Source organism: Dryas octopetala, chromosome 9 (genome assembly GCF_963921425.1).
Source record: "Dryas octopetala chromosome 9, drDryOcto1.1, whole genome shotgun sequence".
Classification (NCBI taxonomy): Eukaryota; Viridiplantae; Streptophyta; class Magnoliopsida; order Rosales; family Rosaceae; genus Dryas; species Dryas octopetala.
Window position 1 is genome coordinate 6,102,638 of NC_141374.1, and position 24,520 is coordinate 6,127,157.

At 34.8% G+C, this 24,520-nt stretch overlaps 2 protein-coding genes across 3 annotated transcripts; both read left to right on the forward strand.

Moving 5' to 3' along the window:
* The first annotated feature begins 3,097 nt into the window (after positions 1-3,097).
* LOC147273437 (proline-, glutamic acid/leucine-rich protein) lies at positions 3,098-16,465 on the forward strand. 2 transcript variants are annotated; one of them, XM_086256845.1, is made up of 15 exons: positions 3,146-3,222; positions 4,371-4,429; positions 4,898-5,183; positions 5,897-6,013; positions 6,699-6,763; positions 7,347-7,452; positions 8,687-8,758; positions 9,535-9,594; positions 9,702-9,831; positions 9,923-10,116; positions 10,318-10,502; positions 11,449-11,576; positions 13,056-13,342; positions 14,574-14,817; positions 15,522-16,465. In XM_086256845.1, exons 3-15 carry the CDS (start codon positions 4,917-4,919, stop codon positions 16,310-16,312), a joined length of 2,646 nt encoding a protein of 881 aa, XP_086112971.1. In that variant the 5' UTR covers positions 3,146-3,222; positions 4,371-4,429; positions 4,898-4,916; the 3' UTR covers positions 16,313-16,465. The 2 variants fall into 2 exon arrangements, with proteins under 2 accessions (XP_086112970.1, XP_086112971.1); XM_086256844.1 differs by lacking the exon at positions 4,371-4,429 and having other exon boundaries at positions 3,098-3,223.
* Positions 16,466-19,139: 2,674 nt separating this feature from the next.
* Positions 19,140-24,219, forward strand: LOC147273438 (nucleusenvelope protein). Its single transcript, XM_086257500.1, has 4 exons — positions 19,140-19,272; positions 21,616-21,924; positions 23,388-23,645; positions 23,797-24,219. The coding sequence occupies exons 2-4, from the start codon at positions 21,655-21,657 to the stop codon at positions 24,055-24,057; spliced, it is 789 nt and encodes a 262-aa protein (XP_086113626.1). The 5' UTR covers positions 19,140-19,272; positions 21,616-21,654; the 3' UTR covers positions 24,058-24,219.
* The last annotated feature ends 301 nt before the right edge of the window (positions 24,220-24,520 follow it).

Sequence of the window (24,520 nt, forward strand, 5' to 3'; positions counted from 1 at the left end):
TTGTACAGTCAACAATGATAAAAAATTTCATATACAGACAACTAATTTCAAACTGTATAGAACACAACACCTACACTCACCCAACAAAAAAGTAAAAAAAAAAAACCACACAGAGAATCTTCAAGCAGTCTAGGGGACCACTTACTGTATTCAGGTGGATCTTCTTCTTCTCTCAGAAACTCCATGTCGAATCTCAATCTCAATTGCAGCAGAGAATCTCACTTTTGGAAAGCCAAAATCCCCTTTACACCTTTACTAGAAGATCATATCTCCAAAAAGATCAAAAATCTATCAAGATATTTAGTTTGTAAATTGTAAAAATAAAATATCTTTCCTTAAAGTATAATAGTCATCAGGTTCACTGATTCCATATAGGGGAATGACTATTATACCCCTGAAAATAGATCATGTGCGTGGCACATGGTTTATTTTAGACGGTTATGTTGACTGAAGTAATAAATTGTCCTTCATTGGCACAAACTGTAAGTATGTGTCCTTCATTAACACGAATCAAAATTAATGTCCTGAAATGAAACAACTATCAAAGTATGTGTCATGTTTGTAAATTTTTCCCTTAAATCAACCCACCTATTGTTTTGGAATGTTAAAAAAGTCCATCTAAAGACAAATAAACCCACATTAATAAAAAAAGGCTCAAATTGACAAACTGTACAATGTGGGTAGATCCTATTCGACAAAAAATCTGCAGCGATAGTTCCTATTTGACATAAACTTTACAATGACAAATATAACAAGAATGGATGTGACTCCATACGGTCGAATTTTTGCATTTTATGTTGGTTTATCAACTTTTGACATGTGCATGAGTATCATGTTAATGCCTTGTTATATATATATATATATATATATATATATTATAGCTTATGTTTATGCCTTTTGTTTTTATTTTTACATAAACATGTCAAAAATTAAATAAACTAACATAAACACAAAATTCAAGCTTATAGAGTCACATCCACCATAATTTCAACAGTAATAATCATTGTTACTATTTGTCACTGTAAAGTTATTGTCAAATAGTGGCTATCAGTTCAATACGCAGAAAAAAAAATTAAAGGACACACCGAGAGCTCGATAAGGAGCTTTATATATAGAATGCCAAATCTTTTTGACAATTTCAGTGCCTCCTTTTTAAACATAGGATTATTTATTATTGGCAGGACCTTTTTTACATTCAAAATATTGGGTGAATTGATTTTACATAGGAGTGTAGAATAGACTATTCATCATTAACTGAAAAAAAAAAAAAAAAAAAGACCAATATGGTTACGTAAGGAAAAGAAAAGGGGAACCTTTAGAAAAAAGACTCCAACTTAGGGTCAATCTCAATTTAGAACACGACCTTCATTTTGACAAAAAATATGACTCAAACCTAACGTAAGCCTCAAATGAGGATAAATTGTTAGTTCAATCAAAATGCCCATCATTTTTAGGGGTAAAATTTACTCCAACCAATATGAAAAAATAATTATAAAATTAAACTATAAAAAAGAGGAGGATACAGAGATCTTTAATTTCCCCACCCCCACCCAACCTCACTTCCCCAGTCCAGTCGGCATCCATTCCCTCTCGGCGGCGACCCCCCCACCCCGTGCAAGAGACCCATTTTCTCTTCTCTCTCTCTCTCTCTCTCTCTTCTTTCTCTCTCTCTCTGTCTTTCTCTCTCTCTCTCTGTCTTTCTCTTTATACTTGACGCAAATTCCATCGACACCCCTTGGATCTGACGGTGTTCGTGCCCATGGAAAGAGAATGAGAAAGAGAGAAAGAGAAGAGAGGTGTGGGGGTTGTCGACGTGGTGGGGGGAGGTAGCCGACCGAAGTGGGACAGTAAGGTGGGGAAGGAGGGCTTTCTGCATCCTCCCTTTTTTTCTTTTATTTAGTTATTTTTTTTATAATGAGAAAATGACAATTTCATCCCTAAAAATTGATCGTGTGCACCGCATTAAATTTTAGTTTACATATTTTTTTTTTTATAAACACCTAAATATCTCTTTAATAAATAAAATACTAAATAAAACAATCTAATATCATGTAGGTAAATAGTACTAAAATGACACATTTAAATTAAATTCTAAATTTAAAAAACTAGCCACTTATTAGCTGTTTAATTAGTAAATTAAGTGGGAGGTTTTTGTAGGACCATAATTTCACAATTAAATGGGACCTTGGAGAGATAAATATAGGACCAATGAAATATGGATATGACCTATGATATAAATAGGGGACCTATCCTCAACATAAGGAATTAAGGATGTAGACCATGGAAGGTAGCAAAGAGAGAATAGGGCCCTTAATATTGCATAAGGGGAAGTATAAGAAATATAAGGAAGAGACCCATGAATGCACTAAAGGACCATACCCTTCAAATAGCAAGGTAAGGGACCATGTGGGCCTTTGGAGATAACAAAAGGAGGTTTTATGGGATCTATTCATCCAAATCATAATAGGTCAGTTGAAAAAGGATTGAAATGTATAGGACCCTTGGTGTTATGTGGGAAAGTCATACAACTTAGAGAATGAGACCTATGATTATATGAATCTAGAGGGAGCAAAAAGGGAACAATGCACAACCAACCAAACAACAAATCAAAACAAAGAGGGCAGCTATTCAAACCACCTTATCCCTTCTCCCCCCAAACTACCTATTATATCCTTAGTGAAAAAAAAAATTAAAAAAACCATAAACTACACAGAGTAGCCAAACCCTAGACATCGAATTCAATCAAATAGGAGGTCAAATTGTTTCAATGAACCGTAAAAAATTCACTCCAATTTCAATAAACCACCAAAAATTTAAGTGACTCCAAATAATTTAGAAAATTTTTCAGAGGCTTACAAAAAACAATTTTAAAATGAGCATGAAAGTCTAGGGAATGTGGGCACCTAGAGAACATTTTATTTTCATAGAATTACATTTTTTTCACATAGGCATGCATTGTTTCTGAAGTGATGGATTTTGGGTGGCCTTTTGGGCTTTAACCCATCATCCTAAGCCCTAATGCCCTCCAGCATTTTTGTTAACACATTCCACTCTCCAGCAGCCCATACGTGATCCCGGCAGAGCCCATCACACCCTTCAAGTTCCTCTTCAAACCTTTTCATTCTTGTTGAGTTGTTCACCCGAGCCTCCCTCCACACTCCCACAATTCCCAGTTCCCCCCAAAACCCCAATCTTGCTCTGACTGCTCTCAAACGGCCAAAAGGTACTTCTTCTTCCTCTTCCTCTTTAACATTTGAGTTCGGGATTTTCTTCTGTTTTTGTTTTTACAGCTATAAGCTTATTGCCTATCTTTTCTGGTTGTCTAGCACTTTTTCTGGTAATTATATAAACAAAATTGTTAATGGGTAATGCTAAATTATCTGGTTCTGTAACTTGTGACGTTAGACTAGTTTTTTTTTTTTCCCCACAAACTTTACAGAAATGCATCATGCAGTGGTTTATTTATTTATTTATTTTTCCTCTAATAAGCCTATAATTATCTTTATCTTTACTTTTATCTTTATTATATAAAAGTAATAGTAATAAAGGCTTAACTGTTATAAAGTTTGAATTAATTCTTTGTGCAGACAAAATTTAGTTAATAAGATAAATGAAAGGCTATTTTGGAAAAATAGAAATGAAAATGTAAAATAAAATTTTTACATTGCTAACGTAGGGCGCATTTGGTTGCACAGTGGGCATTCTTTTATTCTTTTTTGGTAGGTTGTGGTTGAACAATTAACTATCATGAAGTTGTAAAGTGAGTAATAGAAGTGTTTGTGGTGGTGGTGGATGTATTTGGAGGGGCAGGAGGTCCTGCTGCAGTTGGGGATATGAAAATGAGTAATAGAAGTTTCATCAGGTTTTGTAAATTTGGGAAATGTTGTCTTTTTTTTTGAATAATTTGATTCCCATGATTTATATTTTTGATTTTTGAATTTCCAACATTGTTAAACTTAAGTATGGAAGAGAAAATTGGGTACTACATAGTTGCATTATTTTAGTCAGTTATATTTATTTTTCAGTTTAATCAATTTGGCCATAGGGGCTTGTGTTGAACTATGGCAGTGTTGTTGGGTTGATGAAAGAGTGAACCATCTAGAGTTCTAAATCTTACGGGTTGAAGAATCAGTGCTTGTTTTTTCCTCTTGTATCAAGAATTTTTTTTCTTTTGTTGTTGTTGTTGTTTTTTTTTTTTTTTTTGCAATAATAATAGAATATTAAAGCTTATTTGAGGTAAATTAGGCATTTAAATTAATAAAATCAACTAAAAAGAATAAAATATAAAAGAGGTGTGCATATGATGACATTTGGGAGTGTCAATTGCGCCTCCCTCTTTTAACCATATTATTAATTTTTAATTATATTTTGTGACCGGAAACGCCTCACCTTATGCTTTTGCGTTTGAGAACCTTGGTGGACATTGCAGGTGGTTTTGTTTACCTGTTTAGTTTTTGTTAAAGGCTAAAAGCTTAATTATTTTTTAAATTACAATAGTGATGTTAAACGTGATGTGTTACTAGAATCACGTGATCTTTGGTTATTTGTGTTTGGCTAAAATCTAAACGATTGTTAACTACAATAGTGATGTTAAACGTGATGTATCACTAGAATCATGTGATCTTTGATTAGTTGTGTTTTTTTTTTTTGAGTGATGTACTGTTGTGGTTTTTTTTACTTGAATGAATATTGAATGGAAAAAAAATAAAATAAAATCCCATTATAGCTTCCATAAGAAAAAGAAAAATCATGATACAGCTTTTTTCAGGGTTTAACAATCAATCTTTAAGGCCTACTTTACCAAAAAAAAAAAAAACAAATCTATAAACCCTACTTACCAAATAAAAAAAAATCTATAAACATCAACTCCCTCAGTTCTCTGTCTGTTTTATTCCAGAGCTTAAGCTTGGGATCCAATGTCGGCCTTCGACCATATCAAGAACATGTACGATGCCGCTCTGAGGCCTCGGCTGCTGCAAACACTCATCAGAGACCATGTCCCCGACGATAAGCACCCGTTTGGGGGCTCCTTGGAGCTGTCGAGGATACTGTACATGATCAAAACCCACAAACTCCTCTACGAGTCTGTACAAGATCCGACTGACCAAAAGCTAATCAATAATTGGAGATCCGCTGTTGATTCCTGGGTCGACCGCTTGTTGCTGCTCCTTTCCAATGATATGGTATGTACCAATTAATTCTAGGAAAATTGCATTTATTTGAAGTTACATGTTTTTTTTTTTTTTCAAAATTTTGGTTTCTTGAGCTAATTGAAACGTGGGTTTAGCACTATAGGAAAATCTGAAAAACCAAGGAAATGAAAATTATTATTATTATTTTTTAGTTAATATTTTCTTTTTGAAAGCCAAGCTCAAGTGGATTGAACATGACCCAAGTTCGTAGACACACTAACAAATACTGTGTGTACACAGACATATACAAAGCAAATTAAGGGAAAAATTGGGTTCTGTGTGAGAGAATTGGGTCTACTGAATTGAAGGGTCTCTTTGAGGAGGTTAATATGGAAAAGTTAATTAGATATGATAGATCAGTACATTATTTTAAATAAAATATTTGAGCTGTGAGAGAACTTAAATGGCTTACTTAAGAAGGAAAACGCTAAAAAAGGAACCACACAATCACATATCATTTCTGAAAATTGTTTTTTTACTGAACTCTATAGAAGTGGGATTGACGTAATTAAATGTCTAGTCTTCACATGTAAGATTTCAATGGTGATTGTAGATAGGAGATTTAGTATCACTGGAGGCATAATTAGCAGTTTCACACCATGTAAGGGCGAGGGAAAGAAAGACACTATCTTTTTGTATTCTACAAAGAGTTTGCTTGATCTTCCTTGAATGCTAATTCATTTGATCGTATACTTCTGTTTTAGCCAGATAAATGCTGGGCAGGAATTTGTTTGCTTGGGTTGACTTGTCAGGAATGCAGCTCCAGTCGTTTCTTGGCATCTTACTCTGTTTGGTTCCAGAAGCTTCTATCACATATTCAGGTACCCAAACAAATGTTCATTATGTTATGGTTATACATGTTTGTAAATGGAAAAACTATTGCTTCTTAAATTAGTAAAAAAAGCATAAGATACAACACTCTCAAAAATCACACCCAAAATGCCCTTGCCAACGGTGGTTCTGATCCTCAGTGGAGCAATATGATCTCAATGTATTTTCAGATCTACTAGCCTTGCTTTAGATATGATTGGTCCTCACATGACTCGTCCAGGGACTTTAAAATGTTACATAGATGTCAAAATCTGGCATGGTAAAGTTATTTTCTGCTACTGTTATCAATCATCTGTATGGTATCTCCTTTGACCTGAATCTGTATAAATCTGGTTATAATGAACATGTTGGTTCATTTAAATTGATGATATGGTTATGGTGACCGTGGTTCTGTGCTCAATATGTGGTTCTCTGTGCACCCTGACATTTTGGATCACGTGGACCCTTCGTTGTGTTTCATTTTTGGAGTTTTGGAATACCTTATACTGCAATTGTATAGTTTTGATGCTGTTCTGCAGCTTTTTCTTTTCTTTGAACTTCTGGTTTTGTTTCTGTTTTGTTGATTGTAAATAAAATTGATTTTATAAAATATATAAAAACTATCTTTCCTTCCCCCTTTTCGTTTATAATGATCTTTGAAATTAACTTTAATGCTGTATTTTGTTTTCCAAACAGTCTCCAGAAACTTCTCAATTTGTGAAGGTTGCCTCTTGTGCTTCAATATCAGATCTCCTCACAAGGTTGTATATCATGGCGTGTAACTGCTCTCTACACACACAGACACAAATATGTAACTGTGTAACAAGGCACACTAGAAGTGCATGATTTTTTTTTATTATAGTCAGATTCTTAGGTCTGAATGAAGTAGCTCTCTCTCTCTCTCTCTCTCTCTCTCTCTCTCTCTCTCTCTCTCTCTCTCTCTCTCTCACATAGGCACATACACATTGCGCATACACACAGAGATATGCCAGTAAATTTTTCTTTTTGATGCTGTGGTGGAATTTAACTCTTATCAATTTGTATTAAAGGGTGATATTACTTATGTCAAATAAAACTAATCAGCATGTATGTTCTGAATTGTATATAACTGTTAAGAAAAGCGAAATATTGGATAGAATGTGAAGAGTAACCTAAAATTTTCATTTGGAAGCACATCCATCATCTTGTTTTTTTATACCATGTTACTAGTTAATCATGATAGACATTCACAATTCTATACTACAAGTTGTAACCTTCATTGTTTATCTATAGTGCTTGAAGGCTATATAAGTTAGTGATAGTGCTAGGTCCTCAATTGTGAAGCTATTTTGTTTTGTTTTTTAGGTTGGGTGGATTTCCAACCGTGAAAAAAGATGGAACTGCCCATGCAGGGAAACTCATTCAACCAGTTGTGAAGTTGTTAGATGATGATCATTCGGAGGTTGTTTGGGTAAGTTGCTTAATCTTCTTTTCTAATAATATTATTAATCCACACACTTTTCTTTAGCCGTCAAGGATTCCTTTCCTGGTAAAATTTTTTTGAGTTCTTTATTAATAAGCCACAACATGCAACTTTTTTTAGTCATAAACCCAAATTTCTAATCTATTTATTTTTAAGTCACAATATATATTTTTAAGCCACAATTCAAGAAAAATCAAGTATGGAGCATTCAATACTATTCAAACTCAAGCATGCCCAAGTTTTAGTTAAATTAATTTTTGAATTCTTTTGAGAGCTTAAGGTTTATGGTATAGTCTTTAAAATTTAGGCCTAAAGCCCTAAAGCCCTAAAACTCTAAATATGAAGTCATAAAACCTAAACTCGAAATGCTTAAACCTTAAAACAATACTACATCATTCAACAAAGTGTAATTCTACGAAATTATGAAGTGTAACTCTACAAGAGTTATATACTGCATCATAACAAAATAAAGTGTAACTCTGTGAGAGTTGCATACCGCGTCATGAAAAAATTTAGTTTTAGTTTTAAGCCACTCCATGTGGCTCAAAAATAAATAGAACTTTTATATCGGTTTATGAGTGACACTTACAATTTTTTGTGGCTTTTCCTAATTTACTTAAATTGTTTTATTGAATTTTACATCTAAATATGAAATAGAGCATTCGATGTTCTTGTAAGTGGTCTTAGTCATGTTTTGCAAATTTTTTATTATTTCTTAGTTAATATACAGGAGTGGAAGCAAAAGGCTGCGATAATCATGCCATTACTCGGTGTATAGGCTATTGCCATTGGTGTATCATAGTTATATTGTGTATAGTCAGTGGTGTAGATTAATGCGAAAATATCGTGATGAAAACAATGACTGTCTTTTACAGCCGTTAAAGTTTGGATATGGCACATTACATTCAAAATTAAGTATATCATGATAAACGTAGAGTATAGCATCTTGAATTCCAAATATGAATATTTGTACTATTTCCAATGCACACACACAGAGAAACTAGGGAACACACACAGAGAAAGAATGGGTGGGGGTTGCCAACACACACAATTCTATTTATCTTTGTTGAATGTGGCCAGACATAAGCTGGTCTACGATAGTGCCTTGTGAATATATTGTATTTTACTTAAGTAGAATGCAGAATTGAGTGAGGATAATATATTTTCTTTCCATTGATGCTAGTTATCTGTGCATAATGTGGTCTTGTTGTGTTACATGCAGGAAGGAGCGGTTCGATTGTTATGCGCCATTATATCTTTATTTCCATTTTCCATCAATCGTCATTATGACAGTGTAAGTTCCTTGTCCTTTCATTTCAGAATTTCTGACTTCCATACTGGTATTGTACACGGTGAAGTACAAATATATATCACCAAATAGTTTTATGTGGATGGTAGTAAACATACAGTTATATACATTTGTAATATATCATGACTTTTATAGATTACAAACTGGAAAGTGGAGCCAAAGTATATTTAAATGCAAACCACATTTGATAGGTGGATTGTGTGAAAACTTTATTGTGATAGACTTCAACATGGTTCATAACTTTATAATTCCATTTGTTGAGCTTTATCTGAGTTTCTTAAAGGGTCTCTTTGAAGATAATGAGGAGGTGGATTTAACTTGGGACAGGGCTAGATTCTTATCCTCGCTGTGGGCTTTGTTGTCCAAGCACTTTAGATCCCTCATAGTGTTTTCCTCCGTGGTTGGAGTGAAGTGTTGTATTGAATGGATCTTTTGTGATTTTGGTGCTCCTGTGTTTGGTTTGTAAGATTTGGTGGTTCTGTTTCTGTTTTTGTTGTGGTCGTAGTTTATTTTTCCTTGCTGTGTCCTTGTTTATTTTGGTTGAGTCTAATTAATGAAATCATGGAGGTGAACAACTTTTGATCTGCTTTGACTGTAGCTTCTACATGAAAAAATGCTAGAGAATTTTAATTTTAATGGAAATAATGCTCATATCAATAACGTTATATTCTCCACGTAGGACTGCATGCTATTTGGCCCAACACTAGGTATTGACATTCTCACAAAAACATTATATCTGGCTTGCTATATGTTTCATGCAGGTCGAAGATGCTATTGCGTTAAAAATTCTTTCGAGAAAATGCAGTGTTAATATGCTCAAGGTAAAGTCCTGTTTGATTGATATAGCTCTCTGGCATAGTAGTAACTTACTAATCAACCAAATTGTGACATGCACAATAATAACTTCTCTCTGGTATTCAACTTTCAGAAACTTGCTCATTGCCTGGCATTGCTACCAAAATCAAGAGGAGATGAGGATAGCTGGTGCTTAATGATTCAGAAGATTTTATTCTTGATTAATGGTCACCTGAATGATGTTTTCCAGGGTTTTGAGGAAGGTACATTGCAATATGATATTATATATGTTTTTTTTTTGGTGGTGCTGGTCTTAAGGTAAATAATTGACATGCTTATTTACTTGTATTGCAGAAAATAAGCGTCATGAAGTTATTACATATTTGGTTCCCCCAGGAAAAGATCCTCCTCCTCCCTTAGGGGGACCTACATTTTCAGAAAAAATGTCAGCGAAGGCAAAAAAGAGTTCTGAGCGTTTGCTAATGTCCAGTGTCTCTGCGCTGATGGGTTGCTGCTGTACAATGCTAACAAGTTCATACCCTGTCCAGGTGGTGTTTTATAATTTTTTTTAGCTATCTTCTGATGCTTTCTATGAAAAAGAGAAAAAAAAATAAAATATATATATATATATATATATAGTGAATGCACTTTTTATAGTTCTTATAGGTTCCAATTCTCTTTTTCTGTATATTATCAACAATGTAAATGAAGTAATATTCTACAGGGATCTAATGAGTTTTGACTAATAGGTGACTGCTCCTATTCGCTCATTATTAGTCCTTATTGAGAGAGTGCTGACTGTGGATGGCTCCTTGCCACACTCCCTGCTGCCCTTTATGACTGCCATGCAGCAAGAGTTTGTTTGTTCGGAACTTCCACTTTTGCACTCGAATAGTCTGGAACTCCTCACTGCAATCATAGAGGGTGCGCGCAGGTAATCTATCTTCTATTATCTATTTCATGTATCTTAATGTTATAATGCTGTCCATCCAAGTTTTCTATAATTCTTTCATTACAAAGCTGTTTAGTGGGCATTGAAAAACTCCTTACACCATATGCCCCTGTTCAACACAAATCTTTTCTGACATTTTTTATAATTTGTTTTCTTGTTATTTCCGAGACGAGTCTCTATGGGTTTTTACTCGACGGAGTTGAATGTTTCCCGAACATTTTCTGAACAGGGACCTGCTGTTTGTGACTTTTGTCCAGATATTGTAGAAATGTGGATAGTTTGAACTCATTTTTTGACAAGTTGACCGAAAAAACAAGGAAATAATGAAAGAAATTGGATAATTCATTGACCCAAAAGCTTGAGTTGATCTTGCATGTGCCTGATAATGTATTTCAAGCTTACACGCTTTAAGCCATTAAGCACCTCTCTCACGTCAAAGCATGCCCCAAAAATGCCAGACAATGTGAGCATTGCACTTGCAGAAGGACAGAAGAAGAAAGATTACCAAAATGGGGAATCCCAAAAATTTGGATAAAGTCCAAAGAAACAAATAATCAATTGTAGATCAATCTCACATTCAGTAATGCCATTATTTTATTTTCCCTGGTCAAGGTACATCTCTTCATAGAACAAAATAATGTCTTCCTTAAGAGAATACTTGGTTTTGGTTAATAGGTTGCTTAAGAGAACGCTTGGTTAATAGGTGTTGCTTACTTCTTGAACTTGTGATATTTAAGGATGCTTGATATGAGTCTCCCCTTGGATATGAGTTTAACAAGCCTAGTCCTTAATGCTAGAGATTTCCTTTATAGGATCTAATTCTTGCACCTTGTATATGCTTTAGACATGTTTCCATTCTCTATTTCGTTTCCATTTCTTGACTTCTTAGTATGCTAACTTTCTGATCATCTTATTAATTTCCTTGCAGTCAACTTTTACCACATGCTGCGTATATAGTGCGCCTGCTTTCTGTGTTTTTAAAGAGTTGTGCATTGCCAGAGTTGAGAATAAAGGTCTACTCAATTACAAGGATTTTTCTGATATCCATGGGTGTCGGTATGCAGTAAATTCAGAAAATATATGTTCAATCTTATTTTAGTCCTGCTGAATAAAAACCTCCCTGTTAGATAATAGCTCCATATTGCAAAGACAAGGATGGATCAAGATATGTTGACCAGACCAGAAATCCTAATCCTTCTATAAAGGAACTAATTAATCTACACAGCCTTATTACAAAACAAAGTGATTCATTTGAGAAAAACTAGAAATAAACCAGATGTGGTCTTCTTGTGTGAGGCATTACCTCTTCATATAGATCTTGGCTATCTTGTGCGACACATGTCTAATAACTTTCCTTGTCTGCTCATATTTCTGGACTGGAGCTATCTCCTAGCAGATACCTTGCTTTCCTGAAATTTGAAATTGAAGAGTCAAATTGTCAAACCATATATTGCTGTTTACTAAAAAACCAATTTAGGATACAAAATAGTTGCTATCTACAAGAAAGACAACTCAGGGTACAAGCAAGGGGCTATAAAACAAGGGTTGTACTCGAATAAAAGTTGCATGAATGCATTATAATATATAATTACAGAAATTTTAACCTAAGAGACTTAATTTGAGGGACAAGTGAGGGACAATGTATCTAAGGGCTACGTTCACTCCAATGTTTATAAATTTTAACAATTGTGTTAAATTCACGGGCTGGATATATTGCCCCTCACTTGTCCCTCAAAGTAACTCCCTTAGGTGAGCACTTCTATATATAATTATTCTCTATTACAGCCCTCAAATAAGGACATGTTCTTCATTTGCTGAATCAGTTATGGATGGTTAAAATGCATCTTACCACTGTGTATATCATAATATCAATCATCTTTATCTGATGAAACGGCTGAGAAATAGGTTTCTTTTTTAAGGATCTTATTAGGGAATAACTATATATATAAGTATGTATTTTTTTTTAATGTGTGTCAAACGTTGGAAAATTACGTAGTATAGTACTAAATAAATTATCTTCCTATTCTCCAGTAAAATTCTTTGTTATGAGATACCATGCACAAAATAGATAACCCCAGTGTGATAGTTGTATGTATTTTATGTAGTACAGAGATTGCCAAGTTCTCATGTACCTTTGTGAGAGAAAAAGAGAGAGGTATTGGAGTTTCATGTGTTTTAGTGAGAAGCAAAAGGTTTGTGGACTCTGTCCATGTCTCAACTTATGATAAATTTAAAATGTCTCAACTTATGATAAATTTAAAAACAGATGTATCTTCTAGACTATAAACTGGTGCATATGTCTATATGTATTATTTTGCTTATCATTTGAGTCAGTCACCCTTCAACTGTGTTCTTTACTTCTGGTATGCCATGGTCTTCGGGTACTCCAATCCATGCTTTCTTATATTTAAGATAACTATTTTTTTGGAAATTGGCATAGAGCTTTCTCCCAGCCTTTATTTCTATTACCATTTAGTGTCTTTCTCCTGGAAGTCACTTTTTAGTTTTATTAATTGGGAGCCATATCCTTATCAGGGATGGCAGTATGCCTTGCACAAGAAGTTGCCAACAGTGCTTTTGTTGATTTGAATCCCATTGTCAGTGAGAGTGGTGGTGCACCTTGTAGTGCAAACTCAAAGACCCCTGCTGAAGAATTGCTTCAAACACCACAACCTAACCATCGAAAGAGGAAGCATGGAACTTCGATTGGATCTCTCGAGTGGCATAACACAAGTAGTTTGGAGGTGGGAACCCCCAAGAACCATACATCCGTTGCCGTGAAAATAGCTGCACTTGAGGCATTAGAAGCTCTTCTCACTGTGGTATGTTTACTCCACGTGTCTTTGTAGAGAATGTTGGGTCAATGCAACTTTGTGCATGCAATTTATGTTTACTCTCATGGTCTTGGATCAGGTTTTTAATAATTAATGTAAATATAAAATAGTAAAGTCCCTCTTACACAGTAAGTAGAAGACTGGTGATACTCAAATTGCTGTTGGAGCCTAGATTTGTTGGAGCCTAGATTTCTGAAGGAAATTCTGCAAAAAGCCTGATATACTATGAGAACAACCAATACTTTGTTTAAAGACAATATTTCATTTGTGAAAAACCTGATCTGTACAGGCTGTGATCTTCAAGAAATATTTCTTTATCTGGTTCATAAATAAATTATTTGCAACCAACTAAATCATGCATAAATTTTTTATTATTTTTTTTAACTTGAATCTTCTCATAAACAATCTGCATAATACTTTCTTGAACCCCTTCAATTACTTGAACTTCTTAACATCAAATTCTGCAACTTTTTTCACTAGCATTTGGTGGATATAAGTAAGAATCTTATCTGATGGTTTAACATAAAAGTCACTAGAGGAAAAAATAATGGTTTAACATTCTATTCAAATAGAAAATATTATTATTAAAATCATGATAGTAGAACTACTTTGTTAACTTGATTTCATTTGTGTCCATGAACAAGTTTCTCAATATTGAAGAGCTCTGCAGTTCTGATTTTCGTTTTTGGTTATAATCTCTCTCTCTCTCTCTCTGTCCTCTCTCTTCCCTCTCCCTTCTCATCTATTTCATATGGGGTAGTTGTTATTTGCTCTCTCATTTTCCATGTGAATAGTTCTCTCCAATTGTTTTCTATAGCTGATATATTTCTAACTCAAGAATTTCTATAATTTCTTTAGTTGGAAAAGTACCATTAAGGAGGGTAGGGAATTGTAGGTCTATACTATAATCATTATGGCTTTAGTTCATAAATATTGTTTTGTTGCTTTAGAGGGTGAAAATGTACCTGAAAATTGTCAAAAATGAGTCCTCATATCCAACTGTTTGCAACTTATTAATCATCCAGCATGTTGATTTTATTGGGTACTTCTATTTTCTTTAGCTAGAAAATTTATTGTAAGTGGCCAAATTTTGTCCTTTTCTCCGCCCTAATAGAACAGGGGCACAGTTCATGTGTTCCCGATCTACTTTTGGATCATTTTTTCTGACTTCAAAGGGGACTACTAATGAGTGATAAAATGTTCTATTGTTTTCGAACAGGGTGGTGCATTGAAATCTGAAGGATGGCGATCAGATGTTGATCTTCTTCTGCTAAACATAGCTACAAATTCTTTGAAAGGGGGATGGGCGGGTGAGAATAGAAACATTTACCAGCCGAATGAACCTACTGATATATGGGGCGATATGCAGCTTGCAGCACTACGTGCACTTTTGGCTTCTTTCCTTTCTTCATCTCGTGTCCGGCCCCCTTATTTAGCCCAGGGTCTTGATCTTTTTCGTAGAGGTAATTCCTTCAGGAATATGTAGAATCTTTCTTTTTTTCATCTTGATCATCTTGTGGAACTATCAGCACCAACAAATAAGCATTTATGGAAAAATACAAGTATTTTCTGAAGTGGCAGGATTCACCAAACAATATCAAATTCAAAGACAAATATAGGGGGAGAGAGAAAAAAGAGGGTAAATACCTCCGGAGAGAACTTAAACTGATGGTGGTGGACTCTTCCCCGTTATTACAACCTAACTGCTAATCTGCAGGAAGGATTTACACCTCTTTAATAACACTTAATTAATCCCAAGTGGAAAACTACAAAGCAGTAAGAGACTACGACCCTTGTCTAAATCTACAAATTAAAATTCAAAGACAAGCATAAGACATCATTCTGCAAAAGAAAGACATGTCTATGAAGTACAAATATCTATCTTAAATCATAATACTTTAATCAGAATCATTCTAGGGAAGGTGAAAGGGTTATAACTTATAAATGACATATTCACCAATTTATTAAAAGCTATGCTGTTTGTCATGCATGTTTGCTCCGCCCCTTTTCTTTGGAAATGGCTACCTTACCTGCATGAATGTAGATCCAAAAAGCTCATCATGTAATACAATTAATTTTCTTTAATTCAATTTTTCTATCACAACTTTTTTTTTTCTTGTACTGTATTTTCCCATTTGTTGTAATAACATGAAAGTGGTTTGTGCAGGCAAGCAAGAAACTAGAACCAAACTTGCTGAATTTTGTGCTCATGCTCTTTTAGCCTTAGAGGTGCTTATACATCCCAGGGCCCTCCCACTGGAAGATTTCTCCAATGCAACTTGCATGTCTGATAGAGTTCATAATTTGCAAGAAAATATGTACTCCGGAAGTCTAAAGCACAGAACCCCATTTTCAAGTGACATACAGGGAATGGTGCATGATGCTCCTGATTCGGATCGTGATGACCTGTATGATAGCTGGCTTGCAAATAGTAAAGAAATGGAAGCACCAGTTAGTGACCTAGGCAAGACTATGCTGACTGGAGAGCCATCCAAAACTACAGTTCATTGGGATAAAGGGCTATGTGTAGATGGTTCCTTTAGTAAAGAAACTCTAGCGGGAAGTGAACAGGAGCTTGCAGCAACCACTGAGGATGTCGAGATGAGAGGCAATGGGGCTGAAAATATGGTTGAATCCCACCAATTTCTAGAATCCATAGTGCAATTTCAGGATTCCTTGTCTCCAAATGTTGTCTCAGTTGCTGCAACTACTGCTACTAAAGAAGTGCTTGGGAAGGTTGCTTTGGGAAGTGGTCCATCAGATCAAGTAGGCAGCAGTATGGTTTCCAGCCAGGATGTTCTGGTGGCTAAAGGCAATGAGTTTCTTGGCAGAGACAAATCTGCTACAACTTCAAATCCTGAGAAGAGCAAAGGATTTGCATCTGAAATGGATGATGATTCAGATATGGACCCATTTCCGGATATTGTGGATACCGATCCAGATTCTGATTCTGAATGATGTATTTTGGTTGTGTTCAATTGATTTTGTAGTTTTTATAGAGAGATATTTATAGAATTCGATCCATCTATTAGTTTTGTCGTGGGTTGGGGGGGGAGGGGGTTCACTCCCAACTCTATATTTTTGTTTATTTTCTGATTCTGGTAGGAATTAAGAACTTGCTCTATGTACCTTCTGATTTTTTTTTATTTTTTTTTTATTTTTTATTTTTTTACCCTTGTTCACATATTTAAAGAAAGAAAAAAGAAAATTCGTTTTCCCTCCTCTCCTTCCCTTGCACCAAATTCCAAACCTACTCCTAGTGAGGCATGTTGTCTTCATAATCCTTTTTGCCCAATAGAATGCTGAAAATTGAGCTGGAACCTCATTTAGAGAGGTTCAAGTCTGCCAAGGAGGAGTTATAATTTAGTCAAAATTAGCCATCTAATTTAAAGGGGGTTCCTACTGTTTTAAGTTGCAGTTTTTTCCAATGACATTTGGAATTGAATGATTTGGAAGCCAATAAGCTTTGATCCTCCTCCACCATTTATCAGTTCCCACTCCCACCTGCAGGTGGCTTGTTCATTTCCATCTTCAGGTCCCTCATCTTCCAAACCTGAAAAGCAAAAGAAATAATAATAATAATAATAAATAAATCTCCAATTTTATTCAGATATATTTGTGCACTTAGAACATCGATCCCACTCTGTTTCATGTGAGATTTTGAACAAAATGTTTATATGAGTTGTGCAACTGAGTCTATCTTTGTGGACACTGCATAGTAAGAACAGAGATGGTGAGGTTGGGTTCCAGTCACAAATACAAATACAAGGACTGGCAAGATAATAAGAGATGGCTATGACGGGGTGAAGAGGAGAACAATAGGGCCTAACTTTCAGGCCGAAGTCACCATGTAAAGCTTCTCTATGTGTGAATTTGCTAGTCCATATATATTTGCATTAGTTAAATTGTACCATCAAATTGCCTTGGCCTAGCCTATTCAGTATCCCATACTGCCCTCTTCCCGAGGTTGGCCTTCCCAATTCCAACGAACTTTGATACGATATGGTGGGTGAAAACGATTCTCCAATCAGAGATGGGAAAAAGAGAATTAGAGCAAATACCAACTTACACTCCTTTCAGTTAATTTTGGGTGTTTTATAATTTGCATCCCAATGTCTCAATTTTTTTTAATTTAGTACCTAACATTTAAATTTATTTAGAATTAACTACTGTCGTCTGTCTAATTGTCCAATCAGATGTTAATTGATGACATGGCAGTTGCGGGTCACATATTTTTGTTGACTTGTAAAATCGAACGACCTCCTGGACTGCTCATAAAAGTGTTTTAGCTGTCTGATATGAATTTATGGTTTTTGAATGACCTCCCAAAATCTATATCAAACTTGATGTACTAAAAATGCATATGCAGAGAGGTCATTCGGCCTTACAGCTTGGCAAAAATATGGGATCCATAATTGCCAAGTCATCAATTAACGTATAATTAGACGATCAGAAATATGATAATAGTCAATTATAAGTAAATCAAAACGTTATGTACTAAATTAAAAAAATTAAAATTATATGGTGTAAATTGTGAAACACTCCAAACCTAGGGAGTGTAAATTGTAATTTGCTCAAAAAATTATAACTATGGCACTTTTCCTTAATGGGTGCTTGTTCCTACATAGACAAATGGGGGGCGGGGGCGTCGGGGGGGTGGGGGGGGGGTTAATAGGCGAGGGAACCAGGTAGATCCAAATGACGAGGTGCGGGTCCGAGTTTGTTACGCGGACTTTCAACGTCAAAACGATGTTATCTTGTGCATCTAGTCTAGGATATGCAACACACTATGCAAAATGAGCGGCTTGGATACCCTTTGTGTGTCTAGCCTTTATTACTTTATTTTGTTTTCAAGTCAAAATGAACTTTGTAACCAAGATGTCTATCTACCATATAGTAGGGCTGTAAATCGGCTTGATATAGCTCGAGTTTGTATGGAGTTCGGCTCGAGCTTGGTTCGTTTAAGCTCAGCTCATAAAAAAACAAACTAAACAGAGGCTCGCTCGTTTAAGAAACAAGCCAAGCTTGAGCTTTAGTATGTTCGGCTTGAAAAGCTCATATTTTCTAGTTCATATGTTTTATACTTCATTTTCCATAGCTTATATGAGAACTTACTATTTTTATTTCCTACTTTGTTTTTGTATTGTTTGATTATAAGACTTCTACTATCTTACATATCTTTTTTAATGAGAATTTTTGTAAGTGTTATAAGTTATGAATGTTTAGATGAAATTATTTGGTATAGTTATATTTCAGGGAAACCATATTCATCTATATGGTGTTTTAAAGAAGTCTTTGTTGTCTATCTAATTTAATTAAAAATATATATTAACTCTAAGTTAAATTAACATATTATAATGCTTTTAAGAAGAAAATGTTCAATAGAAATTAATCTTTTTTTTTAAATGGTAGCTAATAAAATATTTTAAATAAAATTATGTAAATAAGTTCAATACAGCTCGAGTTCATATCGAGTTCGATTTTTTTTTTTGCTCGTTCGAGCTTGGCACGTATAAGAAACAAGTTAAGTTAATCTCAAGCTCGAAAAATTTAAAACAAGCCAAGCTTGAGCACGATGATATTTGGCTTGGCTGGGCTCGTCTCCTTTACACCCTACGTAGAGAAACAATTTATTTTCATGGAATTACCCTTTTCCACATAGGCATGCATTGTTTTTTAAGTGATGGATTTTGGGTGGGCTATTGGGCTTCAACCCATTATCCTAAGCCCTAATGCCCTCCAGCCTTTTTGTTCCTGAAGAGCCCACCAGACCAGACCCTTCAAGGTCCTCTTAAATCCTTCCATCCTCGTTGAGTTGTTCACCCGAGCCTCCCTCCACACTCCCACAATTCCCAGTTCCCGAAACCCCAATCTTCGAGCCTTCTCTTCTGCTCGGATTGCTCTCAAACGGCCGAAAGGTACTTCTTCTTTCTTCTTTCACATGTGAGTCTCGGTTTTTTGTTTTTGTTTTTGTTTTTCCAGCTATAAGCTTATTGCCTATCTTATCTGGTTTTGTTAATAGTAACAGGCAATGGAGTGGTCAATAATCTGGTTTTCTTGCACTTTTTACTAGTTATTATAGAATTTTTTTAATGGGCAATAATTAATTATCTGGTTCTGTAACTTGTGATGTTAGGCAAAATTTTTTCCACATAATTTACAGAATTGCAATGGACAATGCATCATACAGTGGTTTTTATTCCCCCGCTCTCTAATAAGACTATAATTATCTTAATTTTGTTGTATTTTTAGTTAGTATATAAAAGAAAGGCTTAATTATCAATTTACCACCCAAAACTGTAACTCATTCCCACTTTACCACCTGAAAGTTTTTTTGTTCCAGATTACCACCTGTAACTTACATCCGTGTCCCATTTTACCTTATTCCATCAACAATTCCGTTAATGCTGACGATCTGGCCGTTAATGCTGACGTGGCGCGCTAGATGTGCGCCACGTGTCACATCTTTTTTTTATTTTTTCGCATTTTTTTATTTTTATAAACTTTGAAAATTAATTAAAAATAGCTCCGAACTCAGAAAAATACAAAAAAAATTCCTACGGACTCGTCTTGACTAGCACTAATTTACTATAAGGTTAAATTACCAATTTGCCCTCTAAAAATTTTCAAAAAAATTAGAAAGTCCAAATTTATTTCTAAAAAATTAAAATAAATTTTCCTCTATTAAATAAATTCTAGAAAAAATTCTAGAATTTTCGTAAACTCTTGGACAAATTCTCAAAAATATTTTGAAAAATTAACAAAAGCTTATTTTAAAGAATTATTTCGAGACTTTACAGAAATTTTAGAATTTTTCTAGAATTTATTTTATAGAGAATTTTATTTTTCTCTAAGACCGAGAGGTCTTTTGGGTAGCAAGTGTAAAGGTATTGTTAGTTTTTAGAAGACTAACGGTGCAGACTTCATATTTTTTGGAGTTCGGGAGATTATTCTATGAATTTTCAAAGAGTCTAGAGTATTTTAATTTTCTAGAAATAAATTTGGACTTTCCAAATTTTTTGGAAATTTTTAGAGGAAAAATTGGCATTTTGACCCCATAGTAAATTATTACTAGTTAAGACAAGTCGGTAGGAATTTTCCGTGTATTTTTCTAAGTTCGGAGCTATTTTTAATTAATTTTTAAAGTTTATAAAAATAGAAAAATCAAAAAAATCAAAAAATACAAAAAAGATGTGACACGTGGCGCACATCCAGCGCGCCACGTCAGCATTAACGGAATTGTTGACGGAACAAGGTAAAATGGGACACGGATGTAAGTTACAGGTGGTAATCTGAGACAAAAAAACTTTCAGGTGGTAAAGTGGGAATGAGTTACAATTTTAGGTAGTAAATCAATAATTAAGCCTAAAAGAAATAGTAATAACGGCTTATAAATTTTGAATTAATTCATTGTGCAGACAAACTTTAGTTAATGAGATAAATGAAAGGTTTATTTTGAAAAATAGAAATGAAAATATAAAATAAAGTTTCCAACGTTTGCTAACTTAGGGCACTTTTGGTTGCACAGTGGGAATTCTTTTATTCTGTTTTGGTTGGTTGTGATTGGAAAATTTACTATCATGAAATTGTAAAATGAGTAATAGAAGTGTTTGTGGTGGTGGTGGATGTATTTGACTATTTGGAGGGGCAGGAGGTCCTACTGATGTTGGGGATATGAAAATGAGTAATAGAAGTTTCAACAGGTTTGGTAAATTTGGGAAATGTCAAACTAACGGGTGAGATTCTGCTGAAATTTCAGCAGAACTTTGTCTTTAAAAAACAGAAAGTATGCTTGTTTTTGAGGTATAGACGCCCACCCCAGCAAGGAATTCTGGCTCCATTCCTGTTAATATGTTGTCTGTTTTTCTTTTTTGAATAATTTGATTCCCATGATTTATCTTTTTAATATTTGAATCTCCAACATTGTAAACTTAAGTATGGAAGAGAATATTGGTAACTACATAGTTGCATATTCTGGGCAGAGATTCAAGCATGTTCATTTTTTCTGTCCAAGACTATAAATGATATTTTTGCTTTATTTTTCTCTACTTGTAACTCAACTTATTCATTGTTTAGTTTTATTCTAAAAACTTTGGAACTGGTGAAATTGAGTATATAGTTCGGAAATATATATATATACAAGCAGATTCAGGTGCGCACGTTCGTAGGTGTACAAGTGAAGGTTTTCGTATATCACATGTCAAATGTTAATAGTTTTATCTGTGTAATTGTTCAATGACACCTGGAAAATGGTAATTTAGGATTTTGGAGCTTCATGTGAGATTTCAAGGCACCTGAGGATGAGCACCCTTCAGATTACATCCAGCCAACCTGTCATCTATGTCAGAAACGTATCTCAATCTCGCCGCCTCTCTTCTAAGCCATATGTTCTACCAATCCAAGCTAAACATATCCTTAGAACTTCTTTGAAATCAACCTATAATGCATCAATTTGGAAAGAATGCATGCCCGTATTGAAGAGCCAGCAATGCAGGACTGTATCTAAGTACATCCAATGTGCCCCTGTCTGCTTGTTGGGTGGCAAGGGAAAGAATGAAAGTGATAATGAGGTAAGAGGTGAGAGACCTTCCTCTAAGTCCCTCTATGGGTTTCATCAGCATACATGAATTATATATGCTTGAACTATGTTCCTATAAATGTACAGGAAATTCATGTGAGCAACTCTCTTCAATGTTCTGCCTTTTCTCATTAATGTTGATTTGAATGGCCCTGGCCATCTGATATGCCCCACCTAATTTTTTTTTCTTTTACTAAGATTCTGGTGCCTTTCTTTGATTCAACCTATGGTTTGTTCTATTTGGAGTCCTGTCATATGCCTCATTCAACGTCCATTTATCAGTGGTCCTGTGCAAGATGCAGGCTTATAGATCTTAATTTGATAGGTGTTTTTTTTATCCTCTCATCAGGTGTTGCCTTACTCTTAAACATTCTTCCCTCTTAAACATCCTTCCCAACTCCTCTTAATTATAGCATATAATGTATTTGCATGTAGCATCATTCGCATGACTGCTTTCATTAACTTAAAGAGTAAATTTCACCCATGCTCCCCTAATTTACCATTCATCTATTTAGGGTCTAAATGGAAACTTCTGTTTATATTAGTAATTTTTTATTCTCATACGAAAATAAATTATTTACTTCTTTTATTTTATTTTTTTAACAGAAATGGTCATGTGAATACATGATTACTTAGGTAATGACAAACTGATCATTCCCTATCATTTCTACGCCAATACTTGAGTCTTCTAGTAAATCACATTAAATGATTCAGCATAGCATACAGACTAATTAAATCATAATTATTCTCTGAAAGTGAGGATAAATTACAAAGAAACCACATGCATCATAGGAGAAAAATGGAATTTTTCAGCCACAAGATCAAACTACTGGTTGTTTTCGCAGGTTGAGAACCTTCAGTTTGTTTTAAAATTTTGAGAGCCAAAACTCATCTGTCCATGACTCATGGCGGCCTTTCATCTGTTGAGAATAGACTTTTGTGCAACCTTGTAATCATTGTGAATGATATGTAGCCCAAGAACCAATGGCATTGAATCCCCTGAAAAAAAAAAAAACAAAAAAAACTATGTGCATCTCACTCCTCACAACCTAACCCATCTTTTTCTCACCCTTTTACTTTATGCTTTCATACTACTAACCATAAGGAAGAGAGGTGAAAAAAGGTCCTGAATTTTCCTCTTATGTTTTCCTTGTCATCATTACAATGTTTCTTCCTGGCATTTTAGATGATGCTTTACATGCTTAAGATATATTTATTACATGATTGCTGTTTTTTTTTTTTCCTAATCAATATCGAGTATATAGAGTAATTGGTGAGGGGCATTGAGGGATGAATTATTTTGTTTATGAGATATATGGAGACATGGGCTTTAATTATAATATAGGAAGAGTTGGGAGGGATGTATGCTCATTAATTTCAGCAAGAGTCTTTATGAGCATGCAAATGCATGACAGCATTAGTGTATATTCTCACTTCACTTCTTAATGCAACCAGGGTTCCCCCTGGAAAGCTCTTGAGAAAGCAATGGGTAATCTGAAGAAGGAACCATCAGTAGAGGAATTATTACGTCAGCAGATTGAAAAGAAGGAATTCTATGATGATGGAGGCAGTGGTGGTAAACTTGGTGGCGGCGGCGGCAGCAGTGGTGGTGGTGGTGCAGATGGCTCTGGTGGATCAGAGGATGAAGGCCTTGCTGGAATCATGGATGAAACACTGCAAGTGATTCTAGCAACCATTGGATTTATTTTTCTGGTAATAATCCCACACTCTCTTGCAGGAGGTGCAGTATCGTCTCTTTACTTTTTGTCGATCAGGCAGTAAGATGGTTATTAGAGAACATGGATGTTTATTATTCCCCTAGCCAACATATATTAACATTTTAAACTGAATGTTGTTGATGCAGTATGTTTACATCATCAGTGGTGAGGAGTGGACTCGCCTAGCAAAGGACTACATCAAGTTTCTCTTTTCAGGGTCTGAGAGTGTTCGTCTGAAGCGTGCCATGTACAAATGGGGAAGGTTCTACAAAAAGCTGACTGAGAAGAAGGTGTATGATAAGTTCTGGTTGGAAAATGCCATAATCAATACCCCAACTTGGTGGGATAGCCCTGTAAAGTACCGTCGCATTGTTAGGTCTACTTTAGCATCAGATTCAGATGAATAATCCAAGTCACATAGTATAATTCCACCACTTATCTTCCCTCTATAATCTGCCATTCCCTGTTATTTTTTAGGATGGTAGAAGTGTTCAGTTTATAACCTAAATTTCATTCAATAATGCTAGTTGTCCCACATTTTTTTTCCCACATTTGTATCCCATCTGATGTGTCATTATTTTACTGGATATGTATTTCCTTTTTCTTTTTTAAGTTTTATTTTTTAATTTGTAGTATCCAATGTATGAATGCCATGTAAGATGGTATGAAATTGTGGTATAAAAATGTGGTAAGTGTAGCATTACTGAATTTCATTGTTATTTTTGACAGTTGAGATTCTTGAAAAATAGTTCTTGTTTTTACTCGAAAAGTGACCCTTGGATTGCATCTCTGCAATTGTCTGATAAAAAGCTAGCCAAGAATCCAATTGATCTTTAGGAGTGACTATTATAGGCTGTCAAAATCAACGGA